The following is a 24,254-nucleotide window of genomic DNA, read 5'->3' as shown; positions in this document are numbered from 1 at the left end:
AATAATAAAGTTATGTCTCTTGGAAGAGAAGGAAAAAACTAGATTTTTGGTACTCACCGTAAAATCTCAGAGCCTTCATTGGGGGACACAGGAAACCATAGGGTGTATGCTGCTGCCACTAGGAGGTTGACACTATGCAAAAAAAGGTTAGCTCTTCCCCAGCAGTATATACCCACCTACTGGCAGAAAGCTAATCAGTAAGTGAGAAAGCAGTAGGATGAGCAGAGAACATAACAGAATGAACAAAAACAGGTAACAGTAGAACCTGATAAACACAAACAGTAAAAAAAGGGCGGGTGCCGTGTCCCCCAATGAAGGCTCCGAGAAACAGATTTTACGGTGAGTACCCAAAATCTAGTTTTCTCTCGCTTCATTGGGGGACACAGGAAACCATGGGACGTCCAAAAGCAGTCACAAGGGTGGGAAGAAGAATAATACCCTCAAGTAAGAGCTCAGGCCACTGCGGCTTGCAGGACCTTTTTTCCAAGGTTCGCATCTGACGAAGCATGAGTATGAACCTTACAGAATTTGGTGCAAGTATGAATGGAGGCCCATGCAGCAGCTTTGTAGACCTGCGAGGCAGATTCCTGATGACGGACTGTCCAGAAGACTCCCACCGAACGCGTGGTGTGCGGTAATCCTCAGTGGCTGTGCTCTACCTCTTAGACAGTAAGTTTCCAGAATGGTGGAACGGATCCCATTGAGCAACTGGTAGACTGGGACGCAGGAAGACCCCTTCGAGGACCCTATGGGATAATGAACAGAGAGAATCTGAGCGCCGAAAAGGCTCAGTCCTGGATAAACTTGTAGAGCCTTTACAAGATCCAGTTTGTGCAACGACCGCTCTCGGGGGTGAGACGGATACGGACAAAAGGATGGAAGCACAATGTCCTCATTCAGATGAAAGCCGGAAACCACCTTGGGAAGGATGGAACCGGACGCAGGACCATCCTTAGATGGCTGCGTAGAATAGCCATCGCTGTCGCCATCACCTTGGTAAAAACTCGGGGGGGGGGGGGGGGGGGGGGGGTGAAGGGTTAGGTAGGCCAAACGGCAGGGCCGTGATTTGGAAGTGGACCCCCTGAATGGCGAAACGAAGCAACCTCTGGTGTGGGGAAAAGATGGAAATGTGTAGGTAGGCATCTTGAATGTCCACCGAACAAAGGAATTCCCCTGGTTCCATTGAGGCCATCACGGATCGTAGAGACTCCATCTTGAAATGGTGCAGGTGTACATATTTGTAAAGGAGTTTGAGGTCCAAAATCGGACAAACTGAGCAGTCTTTCTTCGGAACAGATTGGAATAAAAACCTGACAAGCGCTCTTGTATGTGAACGGAGACGAGGACTCCGGCTTCAGAGAGGGAGTCAGTAGCCTTGAAAAACCCCGGAATGAGGGAGGTATCTCTTTGGTGTACGGGACTCAAAAAAGCGAGATAGAGTGATACGACTTCCCGTACCCAGGCGTCGTCGACTACAGACAGCCACTCGTCCCGAAACTGAAGGAAACGATCGCCCACTTTGAGAGGATTCCCAGGTGGGGGCGCCCCGTCATGTAGACGAAAACCTTTTGGAGCCAGACTTGGTGGGCCGGCGCTGGGTAGGTCTTGAGAGCCAGGTTGAGGTTGGCTTAAAGGAGGGTCCTTTCCTTTGTTGAGGCACAGGGGAGCTGTCTTGTCACAGATTGTGCTGTGGTTGAAAGCTCCGAAAGGACCGAAAAGGAGCAGTGCGACGTGGCGTGACACTCTGCTGTGGTAGAAGTGTACTCTTTCCTCCCGTAGCGTTGGAGATTATCTTGTACAGCTCTTCCCCAAATAGGCGAAAACCGTGGAAGGGAAGGCCCGTGAGGGATTTCTTCGATGCAGTCAGCGTCCCAGGCTTTAAGCCACAGGACCCTGCGGATCGCGACCAAGTTGACGGCTGCTATGGTTGAGCAGGCGGCTGCATCCAGAGACGCGGACACCAGATATTTTCCCACGTGATCGATCTGGTCCGCCAGATCGGCTAGGTCGTCGACCAATGCGCTGGCAACAAAACCCCGGTGGAGATGCTTCGCCCATGCGGAGACTGCCTTAGCCACCTAGATGGCGGCGAAGGAGGGGCAGAGGGAAGAGCCCGCAGCCTCGAAGGCGGACTTAGCCAGAGACTACGTGTCTGAGGGTTCCTTTAGAGAGGAACTGTCAGACAGATGGAGTATAGTCTTGGTGGCCAGCCGGGAGACTGGAGGGTCCACCAAAGGAGACACTGCCCACTTGTTAAGCAGGTCAGGCTGAAAAGGATACAAGAAGGTCAGGCGTCTTCTTCTCTGGAAGCACTTGTCTGGGTGCTGCCATTCCACTGCGAAGGTCCTATTGAACTCATCGTGGTTGGCAAAGACACGGGTAGGGTGCTTTTTTGTCCTGAAAGACACAGTCTGATCAGCAGGAGATAGCTCAGAGCTTTTAGTATCAAGAGTCTCATTAACAGCGACAATCAAACTATCCACAGTGTTACGCAGTTTTGGGACCTGGACTGAGTCCAGATCAGAATCTGATTCAGAGCGGGAGTCTGACTCTAGCGCCTCTGGAGCATCTGACTGAGGGGACGAAGGGGAAACTGGTGCCCTGGAAGGCGGTGATGAGGATGACGAGCTGTACGGCAAGACAACGTGGGCACGCTTTCTTGAAGATCTGGATTGCCTCTGAGGGGAAACCCTTTGGGTATGCGAGGGGTTAATGTCAGACGCATCGGAGGGGGGTAGCTGAGACCCGCTAGCAGGTGCAGGATTAGGAAGCCGTTCCAAAACCGAGACCAAAGTGTGAGATACCTTGGTTAGGTCAGCTACCGACTGAGACAGAGATGTTACCCCACTCAGGGGAGGGGGCACACTCTCTGTGCGACTAGTGGGGGGCTCCAGGGAAGACATTTTAGGTTGTTTGCAATTAAGGCAGAGGGATGAGGTCTGACCAGAGGGGAAGTTTTTTTGCAGGTCGAACATGCAAAGTGTACCACAATGATAGGAGGATGGGAGAGAGGCTCCCTAAGACTAGACATGGAAGGAGACAAGCTATGAGCCATGGGAGATCTGCCAGGGATGAGAGCCGACCCCACAGTGACCGAGCTCACAGACCTGGATCCTGGCCAGGAGCAATCCGATGAGAGGAGCTGCTGCTGTGAGGCTGCTGAGTGATGCAGAAACACTGGAGCTGGTGGTGACCAGAAGCTGCTGCTAGAGGCTGCAGAGTGGTGAGCTGTGGAGTGCAGTGGAAAAGGGGACAATTTGTGGGCGGAGCCTATTGGACGTGCAATATTCAAGCTCTTTTGAGCTCAGAAGTGAGGAAGGAATCCATGTGGAGACGTGCATAGAAGCCCGGCAGTAGGCGCATGGTGCTGCAGGGAAGGGGGGAGAAAGAGAGCTTCTGGGAGGGGTGGGTGGGGCCGCGCCCGTGATTGGCCGGCCGGCGGTGGCCTAATGCTGAAGTAGGCCCAAAGTGAAGTCGGGGACTAAATTAGTGAAAGGAGGCCCCAGGGAGAAGGGGAGGGAGCGCGGTAGGTGCTGCAGATCGCCGAGCGGGCCAGGGATCTATCAGAAAGGATGAAACCCTATTGACATTCCCTCATCTTTAGCCAGACCTCATGAAAGTACGAAATAGATATATATATATTTTATTTATTTATTATGTAAAAATATATATAGGAATTTTTATTTTTTTTGTTTTTGATTAAGGGAGCCCCCAGCTGCCGCATTCATACCTGTCCCGACGAAAAACTAATCTCTCTTCGCAGATGCGGCGCAGGAAGACGAATCTGTGGTTGTACCTCGGGGCCACTGGGCGTCTCCGGGAGCCGTCGGGTAATGAATCCATCTTCCTCCCCTGAGCAACCGGCCTTGGAGGGCGGGCGGCATAGGGGGATAGCTGCACGAACCAGTCCGCATTTTCTCTTTCCTTCGCTGAGCGACCAGCTATGAAGGGCGGGCGGCGTGGGGGGTAGTGGCCAGGACCAGTCCGCATCTTCAGTCTTGCGGATGCCCCAAACACGCTTGGAGTGTTAGGAGGCATGGTGTCCTGCCTGGTAGACATGAGAGGATACAGTAGTGATGCATTCCCTCACTGTGCTCCCGGTCTCTAAGGGGGAGAGCGGACTGAGCTGTTACACTCCATCGTCCGAATCACAAGCTGGACCTGAAAATAAACATCATTAATAAAAAACAAAAACCTAAAAGTAGATATGGGGCTGAAAGCAGCACCTGTCCAACTCCTACTGACACCAAGCTAAAACTGAATAGATTTATGCCAGTAGGTGGGTATAAACTGCTGGGGAGGAGCTAACCCATTTTTTTTTTTTTTTTGCATAGTGTCAACCTTCTAGTGGCAGCAGCATACACCCCATGGTTTCCTTTGTCCCCCAATGAAGCGAGAGAGAAAACGAAATTGCAAAAAAGAAACCGACTGCAGTCAAACAGGAGACATTTTAAGACATTTCCGTTTAAATGAATGGATCTTGCACTGGATTATTGCATTTCGATTTTTGCTGTCACAAAACAGAAACAACTACAGGACATGTGAACAGAGCCCTACAGTAACAATGTAAAGATCCTGGATTGACAGCCAAGTTTAATGCTTACCTCGGCTCCCCATCTTTTTCATCATGTGGATGCACGGCTTTTCTCTTTTCTGACTTTCTCCCTGAAACATACATCAAAACTGATTATGATTCTTACGCACATAGCAGATTTCCTCATCTCCAACTCTCACCAGTGGAAGAAGCAGCACATAATACACACAATATGTAGAACCATATTGGGACACCTACACAATCCAACCACAGGAGCTTTTATCAAATCCCATTCTAAAGCCATACTCATTAATATGGAGGTGGTCTCCCTTTGCAGCTTTCTACAAGCTCTGAGTATTTCTGTGCACATATCTGTCCATTCATCCATAAAAGCATTTCTGAGATCAGCTACTGCTGGAGAAGTATACAGAGGAGGACAATTGGAGTCTAAAGTGCCTCAAGCATGACAACATTTCATTTATACACATATTTATAAAACTTAACACGTAGACAACGACAATAGCTTACTCACCGATAACAGTGTTTCTTGGAACCCATGACAGCACCACGGAGAGAGGGGATCCGCCCATCCTGGACAGGAACCTACAGATAAAAAGGGCGGTACCTCCCCTCCGCCTTCAGTTGGTTACAGAGCATCAGAGGGTCTCCAGATTAGTTAAACAGAAGTATATACACAACATTATAAAATTGCTTATTATCAAGAGGCACTGTGCCTAAACGGAAACACTCCACGGACAGTAAAACGTGCTCACCACAACACTCGTGAAGGGGGGGGGGGAATAAGCGGGTGCTGTCATGGGTTCCGAGAAACACAGTTATCGGTGAGTAACTAAGCTATTCTCTCTCACCCATGACAGCACCACGGAGAGGATTACAGAGATTGGTAGCTTAGGGAGGGACCACCGCCTGAAGGACCCATCTCCCGAAGGTCAGGTCAGACATAGAGGCTAGCTCTAAATGATAGTGTCTGAAAAGAGGTAGAAGGTGTTGGCCGTGTGGCCACGTTACAGATCTGTTCTATCGATACCTCAGATCCTTCAATCCCCGAGGTCACTACTGCTCCTGTGGGATGAGTTCTCAATCCCTCCGGAATGGTATTTCCACTGGATGTATATGCCAATCGCATCCCTTATCCATCTTGCCAGGGTACTCTTAGATGCTTTGAGTCCCCGCCGAGGTCCCTGGAAACACACAGAGATAGAGATAGCCTTCCTTCCTACATCCTTTGGTGGCCTCTAAATACTGAACTAGGCACCTCTTCACATCTAGGGTGTGAAATCTTTCTTCTCCCCTATTCCTGGGATTTGGGTAGAAGGAAGGACTACCTCTTGGGACCTATGAAAAATGTGATGCCACCATAGGTAGATATGCCGGGTCAGGCTTCAAGATGACTATCTTCTAGAATTTTGGTCAACGGTGGCGCTGTTGATAGAGCCCGAATATCGCTCACCCTGTGAGACTATGCTAGCGCCGCTAGAAGCACAGTTTTAATAAGATGTCAAGGGGAGATGACTGGATAGGTTCAAATGGGGGACCTGTTAGTACGAGATTCGGGTCCCATGATGGTAATTTCAGGCTAACTATTGGCCTAGACCTGGTTGTGGCCCTGATAAACCGTACTACCCAGGGAATTGCCTGCCACATTCTGGTTATAAAAGGCACCTAAGGCCGCTATCTATACTTTCAGTGTGTTAACCACCAGTCCCTGCTCTAAGCCCCTCTGCAGAAATTCAAGAATTTTGTCAATCTGGACTCCATCCTGGACCCTGGAGGTGGACAGAAACTTCCTTCAAGTTCTCCCATAGGCTCTTGTCGTGACCGGTTTCCTACTCTTTTGTAGTGTAGAAACTAGGCTTTCAGAAACCCCTTTCCCTCAGCAGTGCCCTTTCAAATCCCATGTGTTAAATGGAGGTTCACTGCTCGAGAGTGTAACACTGGTCTCTGAGACAGTAGGTCTGGGAGATATGGTAGGACCCAAGGGTCGGTTATTGAGAGCATTCTCGGCCAGGAGAACTAAGTTCTTTTTGGCCAGAAGGGAGCCATTAGTATCATTCTCACTCCGTCCTCTCTGACTTTCCTTATTACTGCCGGAATGAGAATGATCGGGGGAAAGGCATACATTAGGCTCTGTCTCCACAGGAGCACAAGAGCGTCCAGGTCCCGAGGATTCCCCCTGGGGTCTAGGGAACGAAAAAAGGTTTCACTTTTTTGTTTTTGTAGTTGGCATACAGATCTATTTCTGGGGTTCCCCACATTTCTTCAATCTGTAGAAAAAAGGACTGTTTTAGGACCCATTCTCCCTGGCGTAATATGGTGCAACTCAGGAGGTCTGCTCTCCAGTTTTCTGTTCCCCATATGTACAGTGCCGAGAGAGATACTCGCAAAGGAGAGGATTTTGGAAGATGTGTTCATTAGGGCTCGGGACCTGGTTCCTCCCTGATGATTTATATAAGCCACCATCACCTGATTGTCTGAAAATATGCAGACATGATGACCTCACAGCACGGGTAGGAAGTGTGTTAAGGCGTAGCATACTGCCCGAGTTCCTTTTGGTTCGAGGAGGCTTCTAATTCCTGGCTTCCCCCTTCCCTCTCGGCAACCCTGCTGTTCATGTATGCCTCCCATCCTGTGGGACTGGCATCCGGGGTAATTATATGTGTGATTTTTTTTTTTTTACTCAAGGAATCCCTTTGGATAGGTTGTCTGTTTCCACACCAGGCTAGGAAATGAATCTAGGGTAATGCGGCCCCCTAAGTGACCCTGTAATGCTAACTGGCTGGCTAATACATCCCATTGGAGATGTCTCGTATGTAGCTGTGCCCATTGGACCGCCCGTAGGCAGGCAGAGAGAGACCCTAGTAATGACATTGCTTTTCTTAGTGTCATGGAAGGGTTCTGGATCGTTCTTGCTACCATTTGAGCGATGCTCTCTTTTTTGCGGTCCGGGAGGTATTGCTCTTGGGTGTTTGAGTCCAGTGTTAGTCCTAGGAACTCCCGAACGTGCTGGCTCCAACCTCAATTCTCTCAGGTTCAGAAGCTAGCCAAGGTTCTGTAGAGTGTTCATCACTCTGTCCCTCGCATTTTAGGGGCGAGCCGCTATTAAAAGTCGTCCGATATGGGATTATTAATTTTTCCTGCTCCCTCAGGCGGGCCATCATTTCTGCTACTAGTTTTGTGAATACTCGTGGGGCTATAGATATTCTGAACGGCAAGGGCCCATATTGGACCCCTTTTATCTCGCCCTCTATAGCGACCGCTAGTCTGAGGTATTTTCTGGAGTCTTCGTGGATGGAGACGTGATAGTACACGCCGCTGAGATCTAATACTGTCCTAAAGCAGTGTGCGAAAGGGATTTTGGTGGTTAATTTGATTGACTCCATTTCGAATTTTGGTTTTTTTTACAGAAACGTTTAGACTTTTCAAAATTTATAATTATCCGGAAGGTGCCGTCCGGTTTGGTAACCAGAAAAAGAGGGGAACAGACGCCTCTGCCCCTCTCCTGCAGGGAAACCTCATGGGGGACTCCTTTCTTTACTAAGCTTAGGACCTCGTTTGAGAGCTTTTGTTCTCGTATAGAGGATCTTGGTGGAGTTAATCCGTATTTTTTGAGGTGAGAGAGAGAGAGAGAGAGAGAGAGAGAGAGAGAGAGTCTATCCTTAGGCCCGAGGTGATCAGAATTGATAACCAAGGGCTGTCCGAGATTTCCATCCTCAATCTGTCAGTTAGAAGGTTTCTTGTCTCTGAATAAGTTACCGAAGAGGACCTCTATCTCCTCTTCTCTCCTCCCATTCCTGTTCCCTTGGTGACCTCCTCTGAAATAACTTTGTTATGAAAGGACCTTTTAAAAGCTATAGGCCCCAGGTTTGGGCATCCCTTCATTTTAGCCCGTGCCTTTGGAGGATGTGATTCAACGTCTCCCTGAATAGGAACTTCATTTCGCAGGGGATCGAGCATAGCTTCATTAACATTTGAGCCACAGCTTTCTTCGGGCTGCGTTTTGACAGGGCTGCCGCTTTGGATGATAATCTTACTGAGTCGGCTGATAAGTCCGCCGAGAAGGCAGCCTGCTCCCCTTATTCTTGGAATAGATTCCCGAATCTTTTCCCCTGGGTGTACCTTCCCTCAACCATTTATCTAGTTGATCCACCCATACCATAAGGCTCTGGAGGTACATGTTGCCGCTATAGCTGGCCTATTGCTTCCCAAGCACCCTTGAGGAAGGTATCAGCCTTTTTATCTAAGGGGTGATTCAGAGTACCCCTGTCCTCAAAGGGGAGTGCAAACTTTTTTTTTTTCTTTTTTTGAGGCCTTGGCGACAGCTACTTCGGATTTCGAGGCCTTGTCCCAAGATGTGGACGCCCCTTCGTGAAAGGGATATTTCCTCTTAAGGGAAGAGACTGCCTATCCGGCTTTTCCCCCTTTTTTTTCCCTGTACATTCTCGTTTAGCAGGAACACCCTGCGTTTCTTTTGGCCCAGTCCCCCAACATTACGTCCTGGACTGGCCTATCAGGGCGAGGGTCTGCCACCCCCATGGTAGATCTTACTGCCTTTACCAGCGTGTCTACCTCCTCTAGGGGAAAACAAGGACGGCCTCCCGTTTGCTCGTCTGAGGATCATAAGCCGGTGTCCGAGGTGTGTGAGGTAATCTCCTCTGGCGTCGAGACATGCGACTGGGAACCCGGTATGGCGTCCCTCCCTTTAACTTTTCCCCCCATGTCAGGGATGAAAAGGGGGAGGGTACTCTGAACTGATTACAGCTCTTAGGTCCGTGGGATTCACGGAGCCTCTTATCTCATGAGATTGGTAGGGCTCTGCTACCAGTGGGGCATACCCCGTTCTCTGTTTTCCCCCCTTCTTATTTCCCTGATAAGGGAAAAGAAGTCTGTGACAATGATGAACATTCTCGAAGGTCACTCACCAGGTATGCGCGGTGCAGGTACCAGTTCGGGAGGTGGATTCAGGTCCCGTACGGGCTGATCCAAGGATGGCGACTGCTCTTTGCAGCCGATCTGCTGCGCTGCGTGGAGTGGCTACTAGACCGGTCACCACGCCTGTCCGCTCATTTATGCCGGAGATGGTGGTGTCGCTGCTTCCTGCATGGGCTGCTGCTCCTGCTGTTCCCCTGTCCCCAACTTCCGGGACGCTTCCAGCCAGGAGCACTTTCAGAACTTTCATTTTCGAATCTCCCGGCATGTGACGTCACCTCCTCTCCCAGGCTGCACCGCTCTGTCCGGGGAGTGCGCCGTGCGCATGCGCCGACCGCGGGGACCCGGAAGTCGTTCGTTAATTTCCGGGGCAGCGCCATATTGGTACACCTCTGTACCATAGCGCAGCCCGCGCGTGCCCTGGGTCCCCACCAGCCCCAGCCTACTTTCCGGAGCGGCGGCTCGGTCCTCTAACCCCCGCCCACCCTGTCGAGCCCGTCAGCTGCAGCGGTGGCGGCTTCAGGAACCGACCCCGCCGTGACAGGGGCCTCCCCGCTGTCAGTCCTCGGACGGGACGGCCCTGGATCTCCTCTTTGGTAAGCTGCTGCTAGTGGTTCTGTAGGTCACCCGTCAAGGACAGGAACCCAACTGAAGGCGGAGGGGAGGTACCGCCCTTTTTATCTGTAGGTTCCTGTCCAGGATGGGCGGATCTCCTCTCTCCGTGGTGCTGTCATGGGTGAGAGAAAAAAGATGGTCATAGTCAATGAACAAAGCTGACACATACATCTGGTGCACAAAAAGCCAAATATCTGTAACTCACATTAATGTCAGTGTAAGCACAATAACAGCCACATGAGTCCATATATCATTACAGGGCATCAATGTAGTGAATGGAGGCATTAGAGAAGGTCAATTTAAAAAGATGCTAGCCAAAAAAGAAGCCCAAAGACTAAATGAGAACATTCGTTTTGCACCGCTCTTGAAGACACCCATCACTCGCCCCAAACTTTATTCCCATTCCCTTGTATATATTTGGAATTTTTTTTCTTTGTTAACATTCTTTATTTTTGTATATATGACTCTGTTTTCTATTTTTTTTGTCTTTCTGATTGGCTTCCTTTTCCCCTGACAGCTACCTTGTTGAGATGGCATTAGAAATTGCCATCTATTATCAAGGACTACGTGGGATATTGGTGAAAGTTCTGCTGCTGAAAACAGCAATGTTTGATGTAAGCAGCACGGAGGATGAAGGTAACACTGAACATATTAGGAATAATTCATTGTATGGTAAAGCATGAATATGGACTTTATGTAAATTCCACCCTTGCAGTTTTTCTGCCTAGCTGTCACACCAGTGTAGCCTCTGCATTTACAGATTGAGGTCTATATAACTTAATTGTGCCTGAGACTATGATGTGGGCATGCGCCTGCTCCATGCCAGACATCCTCCTTCTCCATGGTGTTTGAGTGGTGTGGTGGTGCGCATGTCCAAAAAATGTGTCCGCGCTCCCACACGTGCTAGACACCTGACGCCAGTGGATATAGGATAGTGACGCACGTAGGGGACCTAGGGGTTTTTGGTGTTGGGCTGGCCTTCTCTTCAGTACTTTATACTTTGGTATGTCTTGCTATTTACCACTCTCATTCTAAGTGCACAATTGCATGTCATATGCTAGGATTTCTGACCCATTGATGTTCCTACGTGGGACTGTCATTATGATACAGTCATATATAGACTTATGTGGCTGTTGTGCTTATACTGACATTAATGTGAGTTACAGATATTTGAGTTTTTGTGCACCAGATGTATGTGTTAGCTCTGTTCATTGTCTGACCATCTTTTATCTTTTACCATCTTCAGCCTTACCCTGAAGTTACAAAATACAACAACCCTGTTTTTTTGTCACTTGAAATAAAGCCAATTGAAACTTGAATTCTGGGAAGGAAAAAAAAAGTGATTTCCTGTTTGCAGATACATTAGGGTGTGTGCCCACAGTCAGTAAAAGGTGCGGGTTGGGCGCTACAGCGTCAAACCCTAAGCGTCCTGAATGTTACTGCATAGAGGAGGGCATTTCAAGAAATCCCATGTCCACTATGCATTCAAAGACGTAGGAGGCAGGCATGCTGTCATGAAATCCTCACATGCAAATATATCACATTCATAGGGGGGCTTATTTTAGTTATCCCACCGCTGCCACCAAAATGTCACAAAGTGCTGGGATTTATGTATATCCCATTTTCCAGTTCCGCTTTGATACTGGCAGCTCTCCGGCGCCCCCTTTACCCTCAGGTAAGTAAGGGAACTGCATATACGATAATTAGTCGCCGGACAGGCATGCTCGATGTATACTGACTATTAGACACGCTGCAACAAGGGAATTATAAATGCTCCTAGACGCAGCCAGACAATAAGCTTATAAAACACATTCCATCACTGCCAGCTTTGCCCAACTAGCCCAGAACACATTTCGCTGCCACCAGCTCCAATTTCTTAATTAACCCCTTCACGACCAATGACGTCACATAGGCGTCATGAAAGTCGGTGCCAATTGGACGAGTGACGCGCCTATGTGGCGTCATGACTTTAAAGCCCCCCTGTGGGTCGGGTGACCTCGGTCACCCGACCAGCAGATACAGGGGGCTTTGTACTTCATCACAGGAGGCATGGCTACGCCCCCACGTGGCTACGATAGCTCTGATTGGCTGTTAAAAGTTTAACTGCCAATCAGAGCGATGGTAATTTCATCACGGGGCCAATCGGCCCCAGATACCGACTGACGGCGGCAATGTGCCGCCGTTATCATCTGCTCCCCTCCCTCTTCTCTCTGCTTTCTCTCCCCCCCGGTACTTCCGATGTCCCACCGTCCTGTTCCATGTGTGCCGCCACCTTGGAAAATGGCGGGCGCATACGCAGTGCACCCGCTGGCTGCAGATTCCATTCATTCATTTTGATCACTGTGATAAACTCTCACAGTGATCAAAATAGAATGAAAAGTAAATAAACCCCCCCGTTTATCATCCCCATAGGCAGGAACAAGTAATAAAAAAAAGAAATTATTTTTATTTTTCCATTAGGGTTAGGGTTGGAAATAGGGGTAGGGTTAGGGCTAGGGTTAGAATTAGGGTTGGAAATAGGGTTAGGGTTGGAGTTAGGGTTAGGCTTGGAATTACGGTTAGGAGTGGAATTAGGGTTAGGGTTAGAGTGGAATTAGGGTTAGGGTTGGAATTAGGGTTAGAATTAGGGTTATGATTAGAATTGGGGTTAGGGTTGGAATTAGGGTTAGAATTAGGGTTATGATTAGAATTGGGGTTAGGGTTGGAATTAGGGTTAGGGTTGGAATTAGGGTTAGGGGTGGGATTAGGGATAGGCTTGTGGTTAGGGTTATGGTTAGGGTTGGGATTAGGGGTGTATTGGGGTTAGGGTTATGGTTGGGATTAGGGATGTGTTGGGGTTAGGGTTGGAGTTAGAATTGAGAGCTTTCCACTATTTAGGCACATCAGGGGGTCTCCAAACGCGACATGGTGCAACCATTGGTTCCAGCCAATTTTGTGCTCAAAAAGTCAAACGGTGCTCCCTCCCTTCCAAGCCCCGAAGTGTGCCCAAACAGTGGTCTACCCCAACATATGGGGTATCAGCGTACTCAGGAAAAATTGCACAGCAACTTTGGGGGTCTAATTTCTCCTGTTACCCTAGGGAAAATAAAAAATTGGGGGCTAAAAAAATTATTTTTGTGGAAAAAAAAATGATTTTATTTTCACGTCTCTGCGTTATAAACTTCTGTGAAGCACTTGGGGGTTCAAAGTGCTCACAAGACAGCTAGTTAAGTTCCTTGGAAGGTCTGGTTTCCAAAATGGGGTCACTTGTGGGGTGTTTCTACTGTTTAGGCGCATCAGGGGCTCTGCAAACGTAACGACGACCGCAGACCTTTCCATCAAAGTCTGCATTTCAAAACGTCACTACTTCCATTCCGAGCCCTTACGTGTGCCCAAACAATGGTTTCCCCCCATATAGGGGGTACCAGCGTACTCAGGACAAACTGGACAACAACTTTTGGGGTCCAATTTCTCCTGTTACCCTTGTTAAAATAAAAATTAGCGAGCTAAAAAAAAATCATTTTTTGAGGAAAAAATGATTTTTTATTTTCACAGCTTTGCGTTATAAACTTCTGTGAAGCAATTGTGGGTTCAAAGTGCTCACCACACATCTAGATAAGTTCCTTGGGGGGGTCTAGTTTCCTAAATGGGGTTACTTGTGGGGGGGCTCCACAGTTTAGGTACATTAGGGGCTCTGCAAATGTAACATGACACCCGCAGACCATTCCATCAAAGTCAGCATTTCAAAATGTCACTACTTCCCTTCTGAGCCCCGATGTGTGCCCAAACAGTGGTCCCCCCCCACATATGGGGTACCAGCGTACTCAGGACAAACTGGACAACTTATGTTGTCCAATTTCTCCTGTTAGCCATGTGAAAATAAAAAAAATAGCGTGCTAAAAAAAAATCATTTTTGAGGGAAAAAAAATTATTTATTTTCACTGCTCTGCGTTATAAACTTTTGTGAAGCACTTGGGGGTTCAAAGTGCTCACCACACATCTAGATAAGTTCCATAAGGGGTCTAGTTTCCAAAATGGGGTCACTTGTGGGGAGTTTTCACTGTTTAGGCATACAGGGGCTCTCCAAAGGCGACATGGTGTCCGATAACGATTGGAGTGGACTTTCCATTCTAAAAAGACAAAAAGCGCTCCTTCCCTTCTGGACCCTGTCGTGCTCCCAAACAGTGGTTTATGACCACATATGAGGTATCGATGTACTCAGGAGAAATTGCCCAACAATATTTTAGGATCTATTTTATCCTGTTGCCCATGTGAAAAAGAAAAAACTGAGGCTAAAAGAAAATTTTTGTGAAAAAAGTCTTTTACGGATCAATTTGTGAAGCACCTGGGGGTTCAAAGTGATTACTATGCATCTAGATAAGTTCCTTGGGGGGGGTCTAGTTTCCAAAATGGGGTCATTTGTGGGGGAGCTCCAATGTTTAGGCACACAGGGACTCTCCAAACGTGACATGGCAACCGCTAAATTTTCCAGAATATTTTCCATTCAAAAAGTCAAAAGGCGCTCCTTCCCTTCTGAGCCCTGCCATGCACCCAAACAGTGGTTTATGACCACATATGAGATATCAGTGTACTCAGGAGAGATTGCAAAACAAATTTTAGGATCCATTTTATCCTGTTGCCCATGTGAAAATGAAAAAATTGATGCTAAAAGAAAAAATTTTTGTTGGAAAAATTAAAATGTCCATTTTTTCCTTCCACGTTGCTTTAGTTCCTGTGAAACACCTGAAGGGATAATAATCTTCTTGAATGTAGTTTGGAGTAGCTTGAGGGGTGCAGTTTTTAGAATGGTGTCACTTTTGGGTATTTTCTGCCATATAGACCCCTCAGAGTGACTTCAAATGTGAGGTGGTCCCTAAAAAAAAAGTTTTTGTAAATTTTCTTGTAAAAATGAGAAATCGCTGGTCAACTTTTAACCATTATAACTTCCTAATACTCGACCAGAGATCCTTCTCGGTCATCTCTGCCAGTCAAACCATCTGTCAAAGTCGGGCCCTGCTACTGAACCCTTTTGTAGATACCCATCATCCATCACGTCTTTTAATAGAGAGGACCCATTGTCAGACCATCCGCACCCACGGCGGTCAATCCGGCTGTCTGGTCTGACTGTCACCACGCCCACTACAGGGTCTTCCGCTTAGGTCACTCAGTCCAGAGTTACCTGAGGCGTCACTACTTCTACCTCTTCCGTCAGACCACCTACTGTCATCTCTCTGCTGGCCATTTCTCCAATGGTCTATATGGTCCTGAGAGCAGCCCTTCCATTTATATCTATGTACTGTGTTATCTCCAGCTTGAGGACTTCTAGTTTTAAGCGAACCTCTTTGTCTCTCTATACCGCGAGTTGAAGGTGGCGGCCATCTTGTTTCCATTTCCTGCAGCTCTGTTGATCTGCTCCCTCAAGTCTTAGCTGCTCTACCTCTTTCAGGTAGGCCATACGATAATCCAGGAGCATCCGGATATTCCCAAGGCTCTCCATGGATCCGACAACAAGGAATGGAACCATCCCACATTCATCCATGTCCTGGCCTTTGTCATCAGCCGAAATCCTCACTCTCATCACACCGGACCTACCATCTCCTGCATCACTTTCCCAAATCTTCCGATGACCTTCCTCACCAGACCTCTGGGCACTTGAATGATGTCTTCTGCAATGCCGCGCTGACTGTGAACTTTCCTCGCACACTCTAGACGTCGAGCGGCTTCCTTATTCCTCAACAGGATCATCTGCTTTGTGCGGAGGCATTGTAGATGCATATCCCTCAGGATAAGCCACCCGCTTCACTGTGACTTCCTTAGCTGACAGTATGACCAACTGCTTCGTCTCTGGTGCCCAGTTCACACTACATGCTTCTATTGCCTTTTTAAAGGCTTCATGCATATCCTCAATGGCACATGCTTCTCTCGCATGTCTTCGGCTACCTCTATTATACTCTTGAAAAGCGAAGTCTCCCCTTCTTGGACATACGGTTGGATCTCCTCGTCCTGAGCGTCAGCACAGTTTTCCAAGACATTGACGTCCCTTGTATGGCCATCTGCGTGGCACTGCCCCTGCTGGATTTCTTCCTCCGGGGAGGCCCCTTTTTGGTTAGCCTCTCCAGCTCACTCTCCTTCATTGCGATCAGCTCGGGAGAGCGCAACAGTTTGATTTCCCAGTCAACTGTGGATTTCTGGAGCTGGGCTTTAGTCTCCTTTATCTTGAGCTCTCGGAGAACTCCATCTCACTCCTCTGCAAAGCAGCGAAGCTCATCTTCTCTCCGGAGAATCTCCTGTTGATGCTTCTCTTGGGCCTCTCTGAGCACTTCTATTATCTTCCAACAGGGCCTTGTTCTTGGCTTTAAACGCTGACAGGTGACCTCTGAGCTCAAGAGACTTCCTTCTCCAGCTTATTCACTCTGTGCTCAGTCGCTTGTCTCAGGACCCTTTCTCGCTCGACTGTCTCTTTAAGCAGCTCTACCTCACGGTCCTGCTCTTTTTTGGCCAGCACATGTCACACCATCAGCTCTTTAATTAGACTTTCAGATGGGCTCTCTTGCCCACCTATACTCTGCCTCTTCAGAGCTCCACCTGTTCCTGCATCCACCTCTATCGTCTCAGCGGGTCTACTAGAGGTCTGTTTTAATTCCAGCCCATCACTAACTCCCTCTGTGCTGGGGTTTGTCCGAGATAAAGTAACCTCCTTACTACACACTCTTTCCTTTGTGTTTGAGTCACAGCCTGAATTGGAGTCACCACTCACCCTGTCATCCTGGGACAGCAAGTCTCCACTCACACAGGTGTCGGACCCCTTTCCTGGAGGTACCCTGTTTCCCACGGTCACACATTTGGTCACCCCAGCCAAATCCCCGAGTTGGTCAGACCTACACATTCTCTCGGTCACCCGGAACTCTGGACTATCGACCTTAGGTGGTGCTACCTCCTCCTTTGAGCCACCCCACCTTTCATCAACTTCCCATGCATCTTCAAACAAGACAAAGTCCCGGCCCCTCTCAAAGGGATACACTAAGTTTGGTGGTATACTGCCACCTTGGCACTCAACCCTTTTGGACCCCTCAATCATTACTCTGTCCACAGTATATTCCACAGTGACCCCATGGTTGCAGCAAACCTTGACCTTTTTCTCGGTCAGATAGAAAACGAGAGAGGTACCTGTCAGTCACCTGACTGAGTCCAGCCATCCATAGACTCCTTCACGGTGTTGCATCACGATACACACCTGAGGCCCGTCGTCATCTGGAAAGAATGTGCCGCACTCAGAAAAAGTCAGACAAAAACACCGCTGTTCCCCAGACATGTACACTGAGGTAACCAGTGCCGCCCCTTTTGAAATCTCCGCCTCTTTTTGGGCCACTATCCCCTTTTGGGACGCCGCCTCCCCCAGGGACACCACCCCTTTTTGGGCCACCACCCCCTTTCGGGATCTCCCCGTGTCCCCTCTAGAGGCCTTTACACAGCAGTCTATCTACCCAAACAGTACCACAGTACACTTAGGACTTTCTGGGCTTGAACTGGCCCTTTAAGAGTTTGTGTGACCTAGTTCACACTGTCTTCCTATGATACGTCACCAGCTCCTACTGGCACAGCCACCGCTCCTGTTGCAGTCACAAGCCACTGGCACCTCCGGATGCCACTGCTGCTGCCACTGCAGCTCCTGCTGCTGCAGAACCTCTGTGTTATGATGAATCACCGAAGGAGGAAAAAACAAAATACTAGCTAAGTCCAGAAAAAACAGAGGTTGGCAGCTATCGGATTGCAGACCCCTGAACCTATCCACAACAACTAGCAGTAGCCGTGGGGGGTTCCTACGGTGCCCTAGACCCCTCGATCACAGCCGGAGGACTAAATAGCCTAAAGACAGAAAGGGGAAAAGCTAAACTGCCCCAGAGCAGACCCCAAAGCAATAGGCAGCCCCCAACATATAATGACGGTGAAGCAATTTGAAAAACACTAACACAGATAGAAAGATAGGTTGAGCAAATGATGGGGCCCAAGCTAACTAAATAGGACAGGATAGGAAAGCTGCTGTCTGCCATCCGCAAAAAACCTATCCACAATGTGCCAACCGACTGATAGGAAAAACAGGCCCTGAAGTCGTTAGACTTCAAAAAGACTATCAGCACTCAGGTATATTCTGAAGACAGAGCAAAAGATCAGAGACAAAAATTGAATTCAGCTCACCCCCGGCCGGGGATGGCTGAACTCCAAGAAAACAAGGCAAAACAAAACCAAAACGAAAGTGTACAAAGCAGAGCAGAAATACTTAGCTTTGAGACGCACGAATCAGACTGGTCTCCAAGAATCCAGCAGGATCACCAGCAAGGCAGAAGGGCGTCGGCAGCCTTATATCCAGTCATCAATTCCAGCCACCCAGTCATTATCTAGCTGCCCAGGTGTTTGGTAATCAGCCTCACTACCTTCCTTCACCAGAAGAGGGAGTTCATCATACCTCAACGTTGAAGGGTAAAATAAACTCACAACACCTCTGGCTGCAACTTGCAACTGCAGCTCCTGCTACCACAGACTTCGTGGCCCCGCCGATCCACCACGACTTCATAACCCCGCCGAATTACCGCCAGACGCTTGTCACCTTTGTGGCCCCGCCGAGCCACAGCAATCACAGTGCTTCTTGAACCGTTGCCCACAGTCTAGCACCAATTGTAACGTTCCTGTCTGTGCACGGGGGTTACTCACTTTGCAGGTCTTGAGGTAAACACTGGCACACGCAGGGTTAAAACGAGTCCATTCGGTTTATTTTCTCCATAAACCATTGAAGCATGAACAAAAGGCAAACAGTCTTACAGCAACACAAACAGTCCCTGGGCTTGGTTCCCTCAGGTCCTGTGCACACACAGGCCAGGGCAATGTCCATAGCAGAGCTCTATCTGCAGCCGCAGACACAGGAAGGCTTCTCCTTCTTTAGAACACAGACCACTCTGTAGTGTCCCACCTGGACACATGGAAGCCTGTCCACACTCTGACAGACTCCCTCACACTCTCTCACATGTGCTAAACACCTCAATTACATAGCCCAGTAACCACACCCATAGGTGAGGTATGGATCACATGAGCTGGTCACATGGTCAGGACCTCACCACAGGTCCTGAACATACACATATCTTCAGGCAAAACGGGTTACAGTCTGCACACTCACCCAAAGTTGAGGCAATATGGGTGGCCAGACCCTCTAATCTCTCATAGCTACCCGCAACCCGGACCCAGTCTCAAGAACACTAATAACAAAATACTCCGGGTTGCATCACAGGGAGCATCCATCCATGTGACATATACAGTGGGGGAAAAAAAGTATTTAGTCAGTCAGCAATAGTGCAAGTTCCACCACTTAAAAAGATGAGAGGCGTCTGTAATTTACATCATAGGTAGACCTCAACTATGGGAGACAAACTGAGAAAAAAAAATCCAGAAAATCACATTGTCTGTTTTTTTTTCATTTTATTTGCATATTATGGTGGAAAATAAGTATTTGGTCAGAAACAAGCAATCAAGATTTCTGGCTCTCACAGACCTGTAACTTCTTCTTTAAGAGTCTCCTCTTTCCTCCACTCATTACCTGTAGTAATGGCACCTGTTTAAACTTGTTATCAGTATAAAAAGACACCTGTGCACACCCTCAAACAGTCTGACGCCAAACTCCACTATGGTGAAGACCAAAGAGCTGTCAAAGGACACCAGAAACAAAATTGTAGCCCTGCACCAGGCTGGGAAGACTGAATCTGCAATAGCCAACCAGCTTGGAGTGAAGAAATCAACTGTGGGAGCAATAATTAGAAAATGGAAGACATACAAGACCACTGATAATCTCCCTCGATCTGGTGCTCCACGCAAAATCCCACCCCGTGGGGTCAGAATGATCACAAGAACGGTGAGCAAAAATCCCAGAACCACGCGGGGGGACCTAGTGAATGAACTGCAGAGAGCTGGGACCAATGTAACAAGGCCTACCATAAGTAACACACTACGCCACCATGGACTCAGATCCTGCAGTGCCAGACGTGTCCCACTGCTTAAGCCTGTACATGTCCGGGCCCGTCTGAAGTTTGCTAGAGAGTATTTGGATGATCCAGAGGAGTTTTGGGAGAATGTCCTATGGTCTGATGAAACCAAACTGGAACTGTTTGGTAGAAACACAACTTGTCGTGTTTGGAGGAAAAAGAATACTGAGTTGCATCCATCAAACACCATACCTACTGTAAAGCATGGTGGTGGAAACATCATGCTTTGGGGCTGTTTCTCTGCAAAGGGGCCAGGACGACTGATCCGGGTACATGAAAGAATGAATGGGGCGATGTATCATGAGATTTTGAGTGCAAACCTCCTTCCATCAGCAAGGGCATTGAAGATGAAACGTGGCTGGGTCTTTCAACATGACAATGATCCAAAGCACACCGCCAGGGCAACGAAGGAGTGGCTTCATAAGAAGCATTTCAAGGTCTAGCCAGTCTCCAGATCTCAACCCTATAGAAAACCTTTGGAGGGAGTTGAAAGTCCATGTTGCCAAGCGAAAAGCCAAAAACATCACTGCTCTAGAGGAGATCTGCATGGAGGAATGGGCCAACATACCAACAACAGTGTGTGGCAACCTTGTGAAGACTTACAGAAAACGTTTGACCTCTGTCATTGCCAACAAAGGATATATCACAAAGTATTGAGATGAAATTTTGTTTCTGACCAAATACTTATTTTCCACCATAATATGCAAATAAAATGAAAAAAAACAGACAATGTGATTTTCTGGATTTTTTTTTCTCAGTTTGTCTCCCATAGTTGAGGTCTACCTATGATGTAAATTACAGACGCCTCTCATCTTTTTAAGTGGTGGAACTTGCACTATTGCTGACTGACTAAATACTTTTTTTCCCCACTGTACTTCCCATCAACCATGCGATCACACGTCACATCACAATATGTTTAAAATTGTGTCACATCCGGAAGTACATGACAGGCCGGTTGTCACACTTGCGAGTGTGATGCAAGAAACTCTCGCGAGTCTCTCGCATCAATACCCGGCACTGCCGCAGGCACTTGGACCGACATGTGTGACTGCATAAATACAGTGTCGGCAGCAGTGTCGGGTGTTGATGTGAGAGACCTGCGCGAGTTTCTCGCATCACATTTGCAAGTGTGACACCGGCCACACATGAAGTCCCGGAAAGCAGAGAGAGGTCAGTAATATGTAATGTCCTTTTTTTCCTTTTTGACTAAATAAAATTTTTTGTTGAAAAACAATGGCATGGGGTCCCCCTATATTTGTTAACCAACCAGAGTAAAGCAGACTGCTAGGACTGGTATTTCAGACTGATAAGGATCCAATATCCATGAACTTTACCACCCTGATAATACCAGGCCACATTAGTCTGCTTACCTTGGATGGTTAGCAAAAATAGTGGGATCTCCTCCAAAAAAAATATAGTATGGGGTCCCCCTATTTTTGTTAACCAGCCAAGTAAAAAGCAGACAGCTGCGGCCAGGTATTCTCAGGCTGGCAAGGCCCATGCATTTTGGCCCTCACCAGCCTAAAAATAACAGCCCGCAGCAGCCCCACAATTGGCGCCTCCAAAGAGGCGTCAATTGTGGCACTTTACCCAACTCTTCCCACTTGCTCTGTAGCGGTGGCAAGTGGGGGTTCATATTTGTGGGGTTGATGTCACCTGTGTATTGTCCGGTGACATCAAGCCCACAGATTAGTAATGGAGAGGTGTCTATAAGATACATATCCATTACTAATCCTATAGTTATATGGTCAATAAAGACTAAGCCAGAATAAATTCCTTTATTTTTAATAAACACCCAGACTCCCTTTATTATTCTTAATGAAACCATACTTACAAATCACGCCTAATCCATGCAACGCCCTTGGTCTCCTGGAATAGATGTAAAATAATAAACCAATTGTCTAATGTAGTCCTAAATAACGAGTGTTCACGCCGACTCCAGCTCTGCTACATCTGGATGTGTCAAATTGGTACTATAGGTTGTATGGAACTCGGTAGCATGGGTCAGAGAAGACAGACACAGTATATGTTCAAAGGTTCAATATTGTATTTTAGCAACAGGTCACAGTACTATGCAAAGATAGTTCAGGGGTATTGCAGGAAGCAGGCTTCAGTATTACACGGTAAGCAGATATATGTTCTGGCAACAGGTAGAGTCTGTACGAACCAACTGGCGCGAGTCTGAGGTCCGGGAGCACACAGTCCTAAAGTCCTGAGCCTGGACCAGGCTTCAAGCAGAGAGCAGGCCGCAGAGATGAATGAAGCAGAGCAGATCCGGACAGGAGAGGCGGTCAGGCAGGACGGCAGGTAAGTAACAAACGGGGAATCCCGAGGTATAGAAGAAGCAGGCACAATGCGAGTTCTCCAAGCTTGGCAGCAGGTGAAGATCCAGATACACAAGCACAGGTATAATGTGCTGAGTCCCTTTTGTACACAGCAGGCAGGAAACAGGAAGAGTCAAACAGGAACAAGATGGCCCCTTGTGAAGCTACTTACTCCATCTTTGATAAGGGCAAAAGTAAGGGCAAAGTCAAACAGGAACAAGATGGCCCCTTGTGAAGCTACTTACTACATCTTTGATAAGGGCAAAAGTAAGGGCAAAGTCAAACAGAACAGGAACATGGCTCAGAGCCTCACAGGATGCCTGGCTCAGCCTGACATCCAGACACAGCAGAGCTTGTAGATAACCACCGGCGGTCACCTGTACTGCAGACCTAACGGTCAGCTGACCCTGAGAATTTACCTAGTGACAGGAGATAACCCCGGCAGTCACGAGTATGGCAGTTCTCGCGCTCAGCTCAGTCATCGCGAGAACTGCAGTGGATGCAAACTTCCGACAGTGTCACAAGGTAAGACATTATTTAAATTAGTACATATGCAGTTATTACGCATGTGACTAATAATGAGATGTGGTTTTAACGCATGTAATGAAAGTCTATGGGAAATTTACGCTGCGGGGTCTGAGCTTCTCCGCATCGTAAATAGACATGCTGCTGCCTGCATCTCTGAACGCATAGTGGAGGTGGGATTTCATGAAATCCCATCCACAATGCTGTAACATCTGGACGCTGCGGGGTTGATGCTGCAGATGTACGCAGCGCCCAACCCGCAGCGTTCACTGACTGTGGAAATATACCCTAATGAAGCGATCCAACGAATACAAACACTATTTTTATTGAAACCTTCTAAAACATATCATTAGCCCCTTAGTGACCACCAATACGTCTTTTAACTGACGTGATATAAGAGACAAGCACCTCCCCAGGGGGGATAATTCTAAAGCCATCAGCTGTACACTATAGCTGATAACTTGATGTATCAGCCACAATCAGTGTCGTCACTTACTGTAGTTTAACCCCTTAAATGCTGCTGTCAATAGTGACAACTAGAGTTGAGCGACTTTGGTCGGATCGCGTTTCATGAAACAAAATTTGTTTCAGATGAAACTTGTTCGACTAGGGCAAAAAAAGTCGGAGTTTCGTCCGAAACCCGACCCCAATGCAAGTCAATGGGAAATAAAAGTTGGCATTGAGCGGATGACATTCATCCACTCAAAGCTGACCTTTTATTTCCCATTGACTTGCATTGGGGTCGGGTTTTGGACGAAACTCCGACTTTTTTTGCCCTAGTCGGACAAGTTTCATCTGAAACAAATTTAGTTTCATTAAATCCGATCTGACCAAAGTCGCTCAACTCTAGTGACAACAGCCTCTAGAATGTTAACAAGAGTGTGGGGGCTCCCACTTTAACCCCATTGGCACACTAACATCTTGATCATGTGCTCCTGATGTTTACCATGGCAGTTGATGGCCAAATAATGGCCTTAAGAGTCTGTCGGCTTTAGGGGCCTGTTCAGACGTTATCAAAATTTAGGTGGTAAAAGTAGACTTTTTCATTACTGTCATGCCACATTGCATTAATTCCTGAAAAGCATCTGAAGTGTTTTATGAACTACCTGAAAGCAATTTTGAATACATTGAGGAGCGCTGTTTTTAAAATGGTATCACAATTTGGGGTTTCCAATATATAGCACCCACAAAGTCACTTTGAAATTGGACAGGTACCTAAAAAAAAATATTTTTCGTAAATTTCCTTCACAAAATAAAAAAATTCTGCTACATTTTTAAACCTCCTAAAAAGCTAACAAAATA

At 47.7% G+C, this 24,254-nt stretch overlaps 1 protein-coding gene across 1 annotated transcript in view; it reads right to left on the bottom strand.

Moving 5' to 3' along the window:
• LOC141082588 (uncharacterized) overlaps nt 1-24,254 on the bottom strand; it is a 321,439-nt gene that overhangs the window by 121,441 nt on the left and 175,744 nt on the right. The window contains exon 3 of the mRNA XM_073566570.1: nt 4,605-4,665. Coding sequence (XP_073422671.1) covers nt 4,605-4,665 — 61 coding nt within the window. The remainder of the gene's footprint in view (nt 1-4,604; nt 4,666-24,254) is intronic.

This window comes from Dendrobates tinctorius, unplaced genomic scaffold (assembly GCF_039654945.1).
Source record: "Dendrobates tinctorius isolate UK_male_01 unplaced genomic scaffold, ASM3965494v1 ptg000018l, whole genome shotgun sequence".
Classification (NCBI taxonomy): domain Eukaryota; kingdom Metazoa; phylum Chordata; class Amphibia; order Anura; family Dendrobatidae; genus Dendrobates; species Dendrobates tinctorius.
The sequence above is the reverse complement of the archived record's forward strand: the minus strand, read 5'-3'. Positions and strand labels throughout refer to the sequence as shown.